The 14,054-nt window shown below is 35.0% G+C and overlaps 1 protein-coding gene across 1 annotated transcript; it reads right to left on the reverse strand.

Moving 5' to 3' along the window:
- Positions 1-2,037: 2,037 nt before the first annotated feature.
- LOC144368657 (putative vomeronasal receptor-like protein 4) lies at positions 2,038-2,976 on the reverse strand. Its single transcript, XM_078027815.1, has one exon. It carries the CDS (start codon positions 2,974-2,976, stop codon positions 2,038-2,040), a length of 939 nt encoding a protein of 312 aa, XP_077883941.1.
- Positions 2,977-14,054: the final 11,078 nt, after the last annotated feature.

The raw sequence follows: 14,054 nt of genomic DNA on the forward strand, positions 1-14,054 counted from the left end.
CTTAGAGGTGTGTTTAATTTGTAATTCCTTAATGATATAAAATGTTGAGCATCTTTTCCTATGCTTACTTGCCAAATGTATATCCCATATTTTTTATTTGTTAAGGAGCTTATTTATTTATTTTTTCATTCAATTTTTAACAACCTTATTTAGGTAATACTAAAGTACAATAAACTATAAATATTTAATGCATATTTTTTAAGTTTTGATATAACTATTTACCAATGTAACAAACACCACAATCAAGATAGTTAACATTGATATACACTCAGAAGGATTCTGGGAGCCCTGTGTAATTTCTTCTTCTTTTTTCCTCTTTCTTCCAGAAACAACCACTGAGTAGCTTTATATTGTGATAAATAATACAGTAGTTAGAAAGTCATACATATAAATTATCAGAGCCTTGTTCCACATGGCAGGTGACCTTGGAACAATCACTCATCTCTCAGACTCAGTTCACTCATCTGTAAGATCAGGATTCTTCCAAACAGAACCCAAGATACTGGAAATATAAGGCAAGTAACTAATGAGCAAAGAGACTGCCTGACACATAGTTGGGTCTCGATTTCTGGAACCCAGTGTTACTCTCTGTGCTTCAGGTTGGATATGCAGAATTCTTGTGGGAGCCAGTAACTCCATAGTTCCTCTCTCTATCACCTTGAGATTTAGTTAAATAGACTTTTGTGTCTTCAGGGATTTTTCTTACGTTGTATTGAGGTTAAATTCTCATAGGATGCTGTGGTAGAATTACCAGATTTACCTCGTTCTAAACATTTCAATCACTGGAGGGAAAAAAAACCATGTATCTGTTAGCAAATGCTCACCCTCTGATGCCCTCCCAACCACTGGCAACCACCTTTCTCTTTTCTGATTCTGTGACTTCCAATCTTTCGATATTTATGTAAATGTAGTTACAGCATATGTGACTTTTCATATCCAATTTTGGTTACTTTGCTTAATATTTTTGAGATATATATTCATATTGTACTCTGTATCAGTATTTCATTTGTTATGACACAGTAATATTCAAACATGTATATGGATGTTATATATTCTTATACATTCGTATATATGTATATATATATAGTATATGTGCTTATTCAGATACGGATATATAAATACATGCAGACATATGTGTTTATTTTTCTCTTGATGAACATTTGGATTTTCATCTAGTTCCTAGTGTAAATGGTATTGCTATTAACATATATGCACAAGTATTTGAATATCTGTTTTTAATTCATTATGGAATATAGCTAAGAATGGAATTGGTAGGTCATATGGTAATTTTATTTTCACATTTTTAGCAATCATCATATTCTTTTCAATACTCACGTAATCACCTTATATCCTTACTGTAAGTGTATGGGGCTTTCAAATTCTTCACATGGTTTCCAACAATTATTTTGTTTTTTTTTTTTTTTTTTTTTTAGAGGAGCCTTTCTGTTGGTCAAGAAGTGCAGTCTCATTGTGTTTTGTGGTTTTTTTTTTATTATTGTTGTGGTTTTGATATAGAGAATGAACACCTGGGTGGTCCACCTCTGAGCTTCATCTCCTGCCCTTTTAATTTTTACTTAGATACAGGATCTCACTAAGTTACCCTGGGTGCCCTTGAAATTGAATTTCTCCTGCTTTAGGCTCCTGAGTAGCTTGGATATAAGCATGCACATATTATTACACACAAAAAAGATAGAAAGGCATCAGGTTGCTTCTAATAGAATTTCACTGAAAGAAACTTTAAGAACAGCATTGCAGGAAGAAAGAAAATAGATCCAGTGTAAACCTGTGAGATCCAAAGTAAAAGGAAACTATAATAGTTTATAATATGCTATGGAGGCCAGGTATAGTGACAATTAATGTAAATAACTTAAAACAAGATGCACACACAACAGAATATTATTCCCAATATATTTGCTAAGTATTTAGATTATTTTGTTCTAACAAAAGAATATTCCTATGTTAATAATTTTTCTTCAGAGGGAAAATTTTATGAACTAAAGAAAACTGTTTTAATAAGGATGGCAAAGTAGCTTCACATCAGTTTAGCCAGAGCTGAACTTTCTCTCTCCATTTGGTTTGCATAACTTTTATTATGTGTGTGTCAGCACTTATCAGCACCAAAGGACTGATGGTGCCATAGCCATTGGCCACAAGCATTTGAAGACACAACAGGATGGGGTCACCAGTCCATGTCATGCCTACAAACAGTGAAAAGATGGAGTCCACAAAGTACAAGATCTCAAAACAGCTGATGAGCAACAGAATAGTGTAAGTGGCCCTTTCTTCTGGGGATCTTCGTGGAGAAAACCTGGAGGTACAAAGAGACATGGCTCGTTTTTTATGTCTATGCAAAAGATTTATCATGTATCCACTTGAAAGAACCATAATACCCAGAAATAAGAGATCTCTCAATGCCACCAAGGCAAGAAAGAGGCTCTTGTGTCTGTAGCTCATGAGCAGAAGGGAACAGTGGTCAGTGAGAAACAGAAGACCAGGCTGGGTTTTATTGGGTGTGGCCACAGTGCATAGGAGCAGGTTGCTGGAGAGGGACATGGTGAGGGCCCATAAGAAGACAAATAGCCCCACAATGGGATTTGTGGATTTCAGTTTGAAGTTGGCCAACCAGGAGCCACGGGGACTAATGATGATGGCCTGAAGCACACTCAGGACACAGGTGGTGCAGATGGACAGCCCCCTCATGACCTTGTGCAGGAAGACAAGTACTTTGCATTTGAAGTCACCTGGAATGTCCTGTGTTTCCCAAATGTCTGTAGACACCAAAAGGCCCATGGTGAGGAGCATGAGGATGTGGGTTAGGGCCAAGTGGGTGACAGGGAGGTCAGTGAGCCTGGGCTTGTAGCCCATAAAGACTGTGGCAATGTGAAGGCAAAGCAGAAAGATGTTAGCTGCGATCCCAATGCCAGCCTGGGGATAGAAGGCTTTTCTTAGGGCAACATAACTGAAATGTTGGTCCATCTTCATTGGGAATCTGGGGAGAAAAACAGGGGCAGTGAAGAGCAACACCTTTTTTATTGCCATGCTTCCAGTTCTACCTTCCCTTACAATCTCCAGAATTATCATTTAAAAAAACAACAAAAATCTTTGTGAGTAGGGTAGGCTCTTAGTCTTAATGTTAATTTCAAATCAATGGCCTGGTGACTCTGTAGTAGAGTGCTGGCTTAGCATGAATAAAGCCCTGGTTCCATGCAAATCACTGAAAGAGAAAAGAAAAAGTAAGTAAAAAATAAGTAAAGAATAAATTTCACCTTAAGCATCATGCATTCTTCTGAAGAATGATTTTGCATACCTCCCATTCATCACTTGGAAGTAATGAGATTTCACGCCTCTCTTTGAGCCTGTATACACCATGTTTTCTGATGTAGCATAAATCATGTTATTTAGTGGTGAGCTTTTGTTTGTTTTTCAATCTTTCCTGCAGCTTTCTCTATGTGAAGATACTGCCTTCTCAGGCTTGCAGGTGCCGTATCTGAAACACTGTGGCTTACATAAAATTTATTTACCATAAGCTGTGGATGTAAAGTTTGGATAAGCAGAAATCAGAATCCTTCAGGAAAATAATACCAACAAGCCTGTCCCCATGGATTATTCAAGTGCAGAATTTTAAGGGATTTAGTAATTTCTGTCCTCTTCTCCCATGACCTTTATTTATCTCAAGCCCCAGCATTGATTAGCTGGGGGAATGCTTTCACTTCACCTAGGTTTCAATTGATTTCATGGGAAAATGGCAACCAGCTTATACTTTCCTTGTAGCATTTTTGAAGTGAGTAATTAGATATGTGTCTGACACATATGAAGCACTGTAATACTGTTCATAATCTTTTTGTCTCTAATCTTAGTGTGGAGTGTAAATGTGATATATTAAGGATTTCCTACCAGATTTAAGAAATGACAAATTGATTGGTTTTCTTTGACAAACTTTGATCCTTGGATTCTGTTAGTATTGTACAGTTATTTCTTCAAACTTTCAAATTACTCCATGCAATAAATATAGATGTTTTCACATTCCATATCTATTCCAGGAAAACAAGGACACAGCTGGTGGGTTCTCCTTTACAATTCTTATCTCTGGTAAGTAACACTACAGTATGTTTTTATTCTCAGAAGTCTTTTGTATTAGAGAAAATAGCCCTGCTATCTCCATAGTAATGAGGGATGCCTTACTAGGAATATCCTGTACAAATTATTCAGTCAGGTACTAAGAGAAGTTTAGTTGTTCAGAAGTGGGAACTGACATCAATTGTCTTTCACTTGATTTTTCAGATGTACATGGTAAACAGCACATTGAATAGGATGACCATGACTCTAATTCTGGCATCTCACTCAATCTCATTAATCGTTAATCTCAGGACTTAAAGTTTTTGATCTGTGTGACCTTGTGAAAGTAGTTATAACTCCTTCCAGAGTCTCCATATGAGCAGTGAGAATGATGGAATACATAATGTACTTTTTATTATACTCTCAAATTTTATCCAAATAACTTTATAAAGGAAGGCAGAGTTATTGAGAGTCCATATCCTTGACATAATGCTTATGAAATACAGGCAAAACACATAAACATTAATACAGAAACACAAGAGATTTAGTCATGACAAGGCAAAGAGACCATCTTGGAGTGTCCCAATAAAATAGTATCAGGATGAGGCTCTTCAGATACTTTTAATTAAAAAGCTGAATCCAGGGCTGGGGTTGTGATTAGCAAGAGAGTGCTTGCCTAGCATGTGCAAGACACTGAGTTTGATCTTCAGCACCACATAAAAATAAATAAGTAAAATAAAGGTATTATATCCAACTATCATGAAAAAAATCTTTAAAAAAAGCTGACTCCAAAGAAAAGAGGAGTTCACACTAATTTTGGCTGTTGGTATATTACTCTACAAGTTATTTTTGTTTTTTCTAAAGTAGAACAGAAGATAGCATTGCAGGGTTAGAAGAGGAGAGAACAGGAGGAGTGCTATCACAAAACCAGGCTTACCTGACCTGGAGACCCAGTGGGAAGCCTAGGGCTATTTGTGCAGAAAGCAGCAAAATTACTTTAACCTAGAAAATAACCAGTTTTTTAACCTCTCAGGAGGTACCCAAGGGAATAGATTACATATGCACTCATATTAAATGCAATGAAAGGCTCAACTTCAAGGTAACCTATAGCCAATGCTTAGGTATCAGGACCTGTCAATTCAGCCTGTCACACTGCAGTTAGAATACCTATCATCAAAAAGAATAAAGGACTGCCCCCATGAACAAGGTTGAGAACAGCTAGAACTCTTCTGGAATATTCCTTATAGAGCATTCCTTATGTGGCTCCTCTTACAGCATATTCACTCAGGCCCTGAAACACCAGGCCTTTTGTCTCCTTCATGAAATATCAACAAGTTTCCAAATTGAAGTCATGCTCCTATCAGTGGCCATATTTAGATATGTGCAAACCAGGATGTAAACATTCTGGTCTCCACTATTATGATCCAGTCACCATTTCCTTCTTCTAAATCATGAATTGCTGAAGATTTTGCTTAATTTACTTTAATGAACATGCAAATGTGAAGACTGTAGTAATTCAGTGATGGAACAAAACTAATTAGAAAGTGTTTTGTGAAGGAATTTTTCAATTCAGAATATGATTAGTCAAGATTTGGGTGGAAAAAGTGGTGGAAAGTATTTTAGAAGAGAAAAAAAATTGTCTTGAAAGTTAAAAGACATTTTTCTGTAAATTATTGTAATCTGCTCTCTTTACTGCAAGAAATTCAGTGCAATTATAACAAAGGAATTTGTCATTTTAATTCTAGATGCATTAATATATTTAATATAAGTAAAATTTTTTTACTGGTTCATTTTAGTTGTATACATGACAGTAGAATCCATTTTAATATAATTATAGAAGCATGGAATATAGCTTATTCTATTAGAAACCCATTCTTGTGGATGTACTTGATGTTAAGATTCACTGGTTTGTTCCTGTATATATGCATAAGAAAGTTATGCACAATTCATTCTGCTGATTGAAAATTTCCTCAAAGTCTATTCACTTTGTTAGTGATTATCATTAGTAAAGAATAACTACAGTTCATAGAATAGCTGGGAGAAAAGAAAAATTCTAGAAATTTTTCAATATGCCAACCCTTAGTATAGTATTACTATATGTAGCATATAGTATAGTATGTTTTATTTTATTATAAACTTGTTTATTCTATTATTTTCCTGTCTCCCTGCATCTTTAGGTCAATTTACAAAGCATAAATGCACCTACAGTAAATATCTATGTGCAAAAAAGAGGAAGATAAAGTAATTCTGATGTAATGTACTAAGGACATTTGAAAGAATACAGTGTCTTTTTTTCATGTAAATATACACTACACATTTTTTGGAAGTTGTTACTCAAAATAAGATATATTAGAAATATTTTTAGCAGGTGAGTCTGTGAGCTTATAAAATATCAAATGAGGTTTAGAGACATTTTAAGTTCTGGAAAATAATGTAACACTAGAAATTGCTGGCCTTTAAAATTATTATAAATTGTGAGTCTTTATGGTTAAAAAATCACTCATGTAAGATAATAATATTTGTAATATTATAAATAATAACAATATTATGAATTTTAAAATGAGAGAATGAAAATTCAGATCATACTATAAATTCAAAGAAGTGCTGTAGCACATTAGAAATAAATACCTGTGCCTGGATTTGAAGAAGTAAGAGGCAGACTTCAAAATGCATCCCTCCAGTGCCGACAACGCAGTCTCCTCTGCCTCCTCTTTCCACAGAGCTGAGGCTTCCAAGATGAGGTTTTATGGAACAAACAGCTTTAGCTCTTCTCTCCGAGGACTGATAATCTTGGTGTTGAATCTGAAGTCTGACAGCACCTGTCTTGCAGTAGGCAGGGAGGGAGTCCCCAGAGGAAAAAAAATAGATTCTTCCATTATCAGGCAATGATAAACAAGCATCATCTGGATGAAAACTTTTTACATGTAGCTCTCACTTTTCAAGGTCAGAGTACACTTGGTTATTATTTGCATAGAATTCATAACAAACAAGTTGAGGGGCTCTTCTACTGATGACAAAGAGTCCTGGCCTAGAATAAAATAAAGTGACCAAACAAAAATAACTAATGTCATATTTACATTCTCAGATATGTCAGCTCTGAGTAATGACACCCCTATACAATGAATATGCCTCAGAGGCAGTTTTGATTTCTAAATGCCTTAAACTTGAGAAGAAAATATGGAGAGTGATGTGGGACATCTTCTAGCAAGAAATCCAGGAACGGAGCCATGGTGTGAGGTAAGTAGGAAGAAGGAAGAGAAATGAAGAAAGGGAGAATTCATGACTGAGGAGTTTCTCTGGTTGGGCATGAAGACAGGTTAAGGGCCTCCTCAATGAAGGAGCCACTTTTCTCTTCATTTTGGTGATTTTTACTGCCATTAATAGGTCCTCAAATTGTCCCCTATTGTAGTCCCTGTCTCCACCTCTCTCACCTAAGCCATGAAAAATATGCAGCAGAATGTTGCCTTCATTAAAGACAAAATCCACCCGAGAGGCCCATGAGCCACACTTGTGTCTGGAGGTAATTTCTTCAGCTTTGGCTGAAGGGTGACAAACAACTTGTGTACATTTGGGGGGGTGACAAACAACTTGTGTACATTGATACAGCAGGAGTGGGAGCCGTTTATTGTAGGACAACAGAGGTATCTATAATTCCACACAGCTTATCTTAATCAACATAAACTAGATACAACAGTCAACCAATAAGGAATCTCCACACTTAATGGCTCACTGGCGTTACTTCACAAACCACACCCTCTGGCATTTTGCCAGGTGCCATCTTGATTTGTTTACAGACCCTAACAGTAAGAAGGTCACTTGGGAGCAAATGTTTACTGCTGATACTTCACCTGAATGGAATTGTACCATAAATGATCTGTTCTTTTTGGTTTTGTTTACTTAGTTTAATATTTTTGAGACTGATTTATGTTGTAGGATGTATCAGCATTGCTTGTTTTTTTGGCACACACAAAAACAAATTCTCAAGAAATAAAAAATTCTCAAAAAAGACAATTCAGGAAGAAAGAAAACAACCTCAGATTAAGGGTCTGAGATACAAAATAAGTGGAAATTGAAGAAATTCATGAGCATGCATTGAAGATAATGATGAGGGGATAGGGAGAAAGAACACACAAGCTTTGCGCTAGCCATGGAGGTTATCTTGTTGAGAAAAAAGATGTTGATGCCTTATTATTATTATTATCATTATTATTATTATTATTATCTGTACAGGAAAATTAATCTGGAGAGGGTTGAACACTCAAGTGCATCACCAGCCTTTTTTTCCCTTTTTTTTTTTTTTTTTTGCCTTGGGACAGGGTCTTACCAAGTTACCCAGAGTGGCCTCAGACTAGAAAGCTGCTGCTTCACCTACTGAGTGGCTTGCCTTACAGCTGTCCTCCACATGCTTGCTTGTGATTGTGGAGCAATTACAGCACAGCTACTTAAGAGAAAAAGGAACAATATATCTCAAGTGGAACTTCATTAAGAGAATCTTTAAGAAATAAAATACAGGACAAAGAAAGTATACATATTATAAAAGTCTAAGATACAGAATAACAAGAAACTGTAAAAATCCATGGGTGTAAATCAAGACTGTCATGCAGATATAGGGTAGAATTATACATAAGGCCTTAGTAGTGATATAGATTACTTTTACTGACCTAAAATTGAATATATTACATTAATTGTTTTTCATTCAGAAGGATAATTCTATAGAGAAAATTGTCTTAATGAGAGGGGCAAAGTTGTCTTAGGCCAGTTTTGTCAGAATCTCATTTTGTTTCTCCATTTAAATTGCAAAACTTTTATTATTTGAGTGTTTGCACTGATCTGCACCAAAGGACTGATTGTGCCATAGCCATTTCCCACAGCATTGTGGATGCATACTAGAATGAGATCATTTCTCCATGTCATAGTTATGAACAATGACATGATTGAGTTTACACAGTACAGGAAGGCAAAGCAGCTGATGAGCATAAGAATTGTGTGAGTGGACCATTGTTCTAGGAGGTTTTTGGGGAAAACTTGGAGTTACAAAAAAGAATGGACCATTGTTTTATTGTGTATGTGTGTGTGTGTTTTCTTACATATACTTAGGATGATGATGTTCATCTCATTTCATCATCTTTTCTACCCATGTGTCCACTCCCTTCTCCTCCCAACCCTTTGCCCTATCTAAAGCTTATCTAATCCTACCATGCTCCCCCACCATCCCCATTATGAATCAGCATCCTTATATCAGAGAAGACATTCAGCATTTTTTGGGGGGGAGATTGGCTAGCTTCACTAATCATCATATTATCGAACTCCATCCATTTACTTGAAAATGCTATGAGTTTATTCTCTTTCAATGCTTAGTAACATTCTATTATGTATATATACCACCTTTTCTTTATGCATTAATCTACTGAAGGACATCTGAATTAGTTACACAATTTAGCTTTTATGAATTGTGCAGCTATAAACAGTGATGTGGCTGTGTCCCTGTAGTATGCTGTTTTTAATTCCTTTGGGTATACACCAAAGAGTGGGATAGCTGGGTCAGATAGTTTCCATTCACAGTTTTCCAAGGTATCTCCATACTGCTTTCTAGATTGGCTGCACCAATTTTCAGTCCCACCAGCAATGTATAGGTTTGCCTTTTCACCCACATCCTCAGCAACACTTAATGTTGTTTGTCTTTATAATAGCTGCCATTCTGACTAGAGTGAAATAAAATCTTAGAGTAGTGTAAGAAATAATAATAATAATAAGAAGAAGAATCATAATAAAGGGTGACACAGAGACAATGAGTAAAGGCAGGAAAGTGGCAGAGTGGCTGAGAGGCCAGATGCTAAGCTTTATTTATATCAACAGGTTACATTAGGTCGTTAGAACCTTAACTACATTATTGTTAAGGATGTCAATAAGGTTGCTTATTTTACAGCTACATTTCACAGTTATATTATGCAATGTTAGTTTTATGCAGTTCTCAAGAAAGTTCATTGTCTGAAGTTACTGTTAGGTAGGCAGATCCAGGAGCCCCACAGCTTGGTGAGACATTGTAATTACCAAGCAAGCAAGTTCCTTTTTTCCAGAAGTCATGTGCCTAAGATCAAGGTCAAACCCTCTTGAAGAACATTTCTACATCAGCCAGGCATCCTGTGTCTTTTACATGGAAGTTCCCCAGGAGCCAGACATTGTGTACCTTTGCACAGAAACTTCGTAGCCAGCAATGCCACAATCACAAAATTCATCAGAAAAATCATCTTAAGCACAGAACCACTACAGCTCCCCTTTCTTGTTTCTTTAAGGCCTTTTGCATAAATAACATTTGTTTCCTTCTTAATGCTGGTGGAGGCAAAATTAGGGTAGGCATTGACAGCAGAAACCAACACAAAACAATCCCAGTATCAGTAAACATCCACTTAGGAATAATTTTTTGACCCACGTAAAGTTGGGTAACTATGAAGTTAGCCAATCCATTAAGTCTAAACCTCCATCATCTTGTCATACCTTATCAATGATGTCTTTAAAGTAATCTAACTTCTTTGAAATAGAATTACTGTTATCACTTAAGTTAAAGCAACACATATTATTAAGCTCTTGAGATCCTTTATTATGTAACCATAAATAATCAATTGTGGCCCAATTGTTTAGAATAACTCAATAATGTGGTTTTTGTTCTTCATTAAGCATTTGGATTGCCATAGAGGTAAAATTAATATTTTTTTTACCACAGCACATGCCTGTTTCATAGTTGTTTAGTAAGCCCTGACACCTAGTCCAGGGACACTCACTAAAGAAAATCACAAGGCTTTCAATTCTGCCTTAGAGAGAAGTTTACTGAATCATCACAGTTTTCATCAAGGGGAAAAGACCTTTTATGGATGCATTATGCAGGATGGTGGCCTATTAAATCCTGTGGGGATGGTAAGAACACAGCCTGCTAAGAGGACAACGGGTACCATGAGACAATTTTGCAGGTATATGACAATTTCAGCCAAGTGAACCCAGATATTATAATGGGTTTTAGAAATGAAGGAGTCAGACTATACTGAACTTTCATAGCTGGGGTTCAACAACAGAACAACAATATTGTTAAGACTGAAAAATTTATAGAGTTTGTGTAAGTGTAGCACTCAAAGCAGTAACTAAGTTTTCTGGAGTATATTTTAACCCTATTTGAGCCAACAGCTATTGAGCTGAGGTTGTTAATGATTTCATATCTCCTCAAGTCACTGGAAGTCTAGTAGCTTGGAATCCTCTTTCAGAGTGTCTTCTCTTTTGAGGAGAGTGATCCTTGTCCTTTTGTTTGGTGAAATTCTCCTCATCCACAATCAATGAAACTTGGGGATCAGGTTGTGAAGCCCCTGATGTCCACTCATAATTGGAAGGACTCACACAGTCAGCTGGAATCTAAACTGTACCTGTTGGTGTAAGTATAGCAGTCAATCATTTCCCATGTGATCAGAGGCATAGGGGCCTGTATTCCTGGGTTTGGTGGAACCCTGTATTTTATATAAAATTTTTGTAATGGCTGTTTGGGAATAAAATGTCTATCCAAAGCAGATGACAAATTGTGACTATTTTTATTGCATATAGACTGTACCAACTATAAAACAATATCTAAAGCATTATTAATATGAAAGAGGCTAGATTTCTTTTATGTTTTTGTTTTTGTTTAAAAAGTTAAATTTTAAGAGTACAATGTGCTCATTTAACCAAAGTCTGTCAGTAGGATTATTAGGGATATTATGATTCAAAATTATATTATTTTGATTATAAAATTGTGCAAAAGCATGAGATGTATATGTGGAAGGCATTGCCCACTTTTAAATGAGCAGGTTTTCCCATGGTGGCAAAACAAAGAATAAGTGAGAAATGCAAGTACATCGCTTTTTAGACCTGTGGGCACCAGCCCAGGTGAACCCAGAATGAATATCAATGAGAACATGAAGAAAGGAGTAAGGCTAAAAAGGAGGAAAATGGGTAACATTAATTTTTAAAGCATATTAGAATGTAGGCCTCATGGACTTACAGACTCCCACATAGGGGCCCAAAAGTGTATGCAATAAGAACAGTTGTTAACTAGAGTATGAGCCTGTTGTGAAGAGAGAAATCATCTTTATTAATGATTGAGCATTTTGATGAAAAAATCCAAGGAATTTTCTAGCCTCTGAAAATAAAGGGATTTTATAGCTTTATCTGCATGAGCGTTACCTTTCATCAAAGGTTCAGGACTTTTGGTGTGGCTGAATATATGAGAGAGAAAGATGGGAGACACATGATTCTGCAAAAGAGTTTAAAGGGCTAAAAAAAAGAGAGATAAAAATTGGGATCCAAACAAGGCCATAACACAGCTATAAAATTTTGAGGAAGAAGTTTAGTTACATATTGAGAATCTGGAGTCATGTTTAAAGTAGTAGACAACAATCTTAGTGCCGGGATAATGTAGTGAACTCAACGTGTTGTGGAGAGACTTGGGGTTGAGTATAATAGTCCATTTATCATCAGTAAACACAAATATTATTTTTGTTTGTTTACCTCCATCTGTACACATTGTTATTTCATCTACAGAAGGAACAGTAGAAATCAAGGAAAAAGGAGAATGTGTTACCTGAGATACAAAGATAGTCATCCATTTTGAGGTATGTGAAAATTAATAGGAGGTAAAAATGTAGTTAATACAGCTTGATATTAGGATGAAAATTGTAAATATTGAAGATGTGGAGGTTTTTATTAATAAGTAACATGTAAAACATGAATGTCCATGTCTGTCAAAGATAAAATTTTGTTATAATCATTAGTAATTAATTGAGCATACATGTCAGCAAAAGGCAATATATCATAGCCTAAAAAATGAGGACAGTATCATTACTTTAATACATATATTTTTATTACAACTAACAACTGTTGTAAAAGTATAAGGTGTTTTAACAAAAATTATTAATGACAATAACATAATAAAAGTGAAAAGTTGATTTACAATTATTGTTGACAACTTTTTATTATTTTTTTTTTGTAAATCCTGTTCTAAAGAAGGAATCAAGTAAAGGAAGGAGGCAGCATCCTGTTCCTGAAAAAAATGAGAGATCAGTTTGGCATCAGCTGTAATTTTTAATTTACGTATTTAAGAAACTATACTCATGAAGATTAATTCCATTTATGTAAAATTTAATTTATTTATTTTAATTATAACATAAAAACATAAGAAAAACATGACCAATCCCATTAATCATCAATTTTTAGTTGAAGAAAAGTTTTGGAAATTATAGATATTGTATCTTTGATAATTTTTAGAAATCAAGACTATTGTTTGGCCACCTAGAAAACCCCAGAGCCTTAATCTTAAAGATATTTATATATTATTTAATTATTTGATTTCAATTTAATTATTTGAATACATTTAATTTTTTAATTTGTTTTTATTTATGAGCACTCATTGTCTAAATGTGAATTTTGATATTAACTACATAATATAGAGATATAAAGCAGGCCTGTACAATTGGAAATTCCAGGTACAGAAATCCACTAGGTATCCTGGAAACTGAATCAAAAGTTTCAGGTTAGCTGACCTTTTTGTCCTTGATACTTATTACACTTATTTCCAACATAACCATATTTATATCCTCTTGAGGATGTGTTAAAGAAATTTTTGGATGTATTTGAGAGTTAACTCTGGAGAAATTAGCCTTGGGATAAAAAAAGAATGTAAAAACTTTTATAGTTAGATAAAACAAGACTGACCAGAAAAAAAATACATCAATTTATTCAAAATATTTTAAAACTTACATTGCTGTAATATTAACTTTTTTTTTTTTAAATCAGGCCAGAGTATAGTTTTAGCTCAGATAAGAGCCAGTGGAAGCTTGTGAAATTTTCTTGTAGATTTTTAAATTCACATTTTAAATATAAGGCTAGGCAAGTTAGAGATCCAGCAGAAGTTAAATGGTAAGTAAAATTGGTATAACCATTTTTTTTACTGAACACAATCCCTTTATTTTTATTTATTTATT

Source organism: Ictidomys tridecemlineatus, chromosome 11 (assembly GCF_052094955.1).
Source record: "Ictidomys tridecemlineatus isolate mIctTri1 chromosome 11, mIctTri1.hap1, whole genome shotgun sequence".
NCBI classification, from domain to species: Eukaryota; Metazoa; Chordata; class Mammalia; order Rodentia; family Sciuridae; genus Ictidomys; species Ictidomys tridecemlineatus.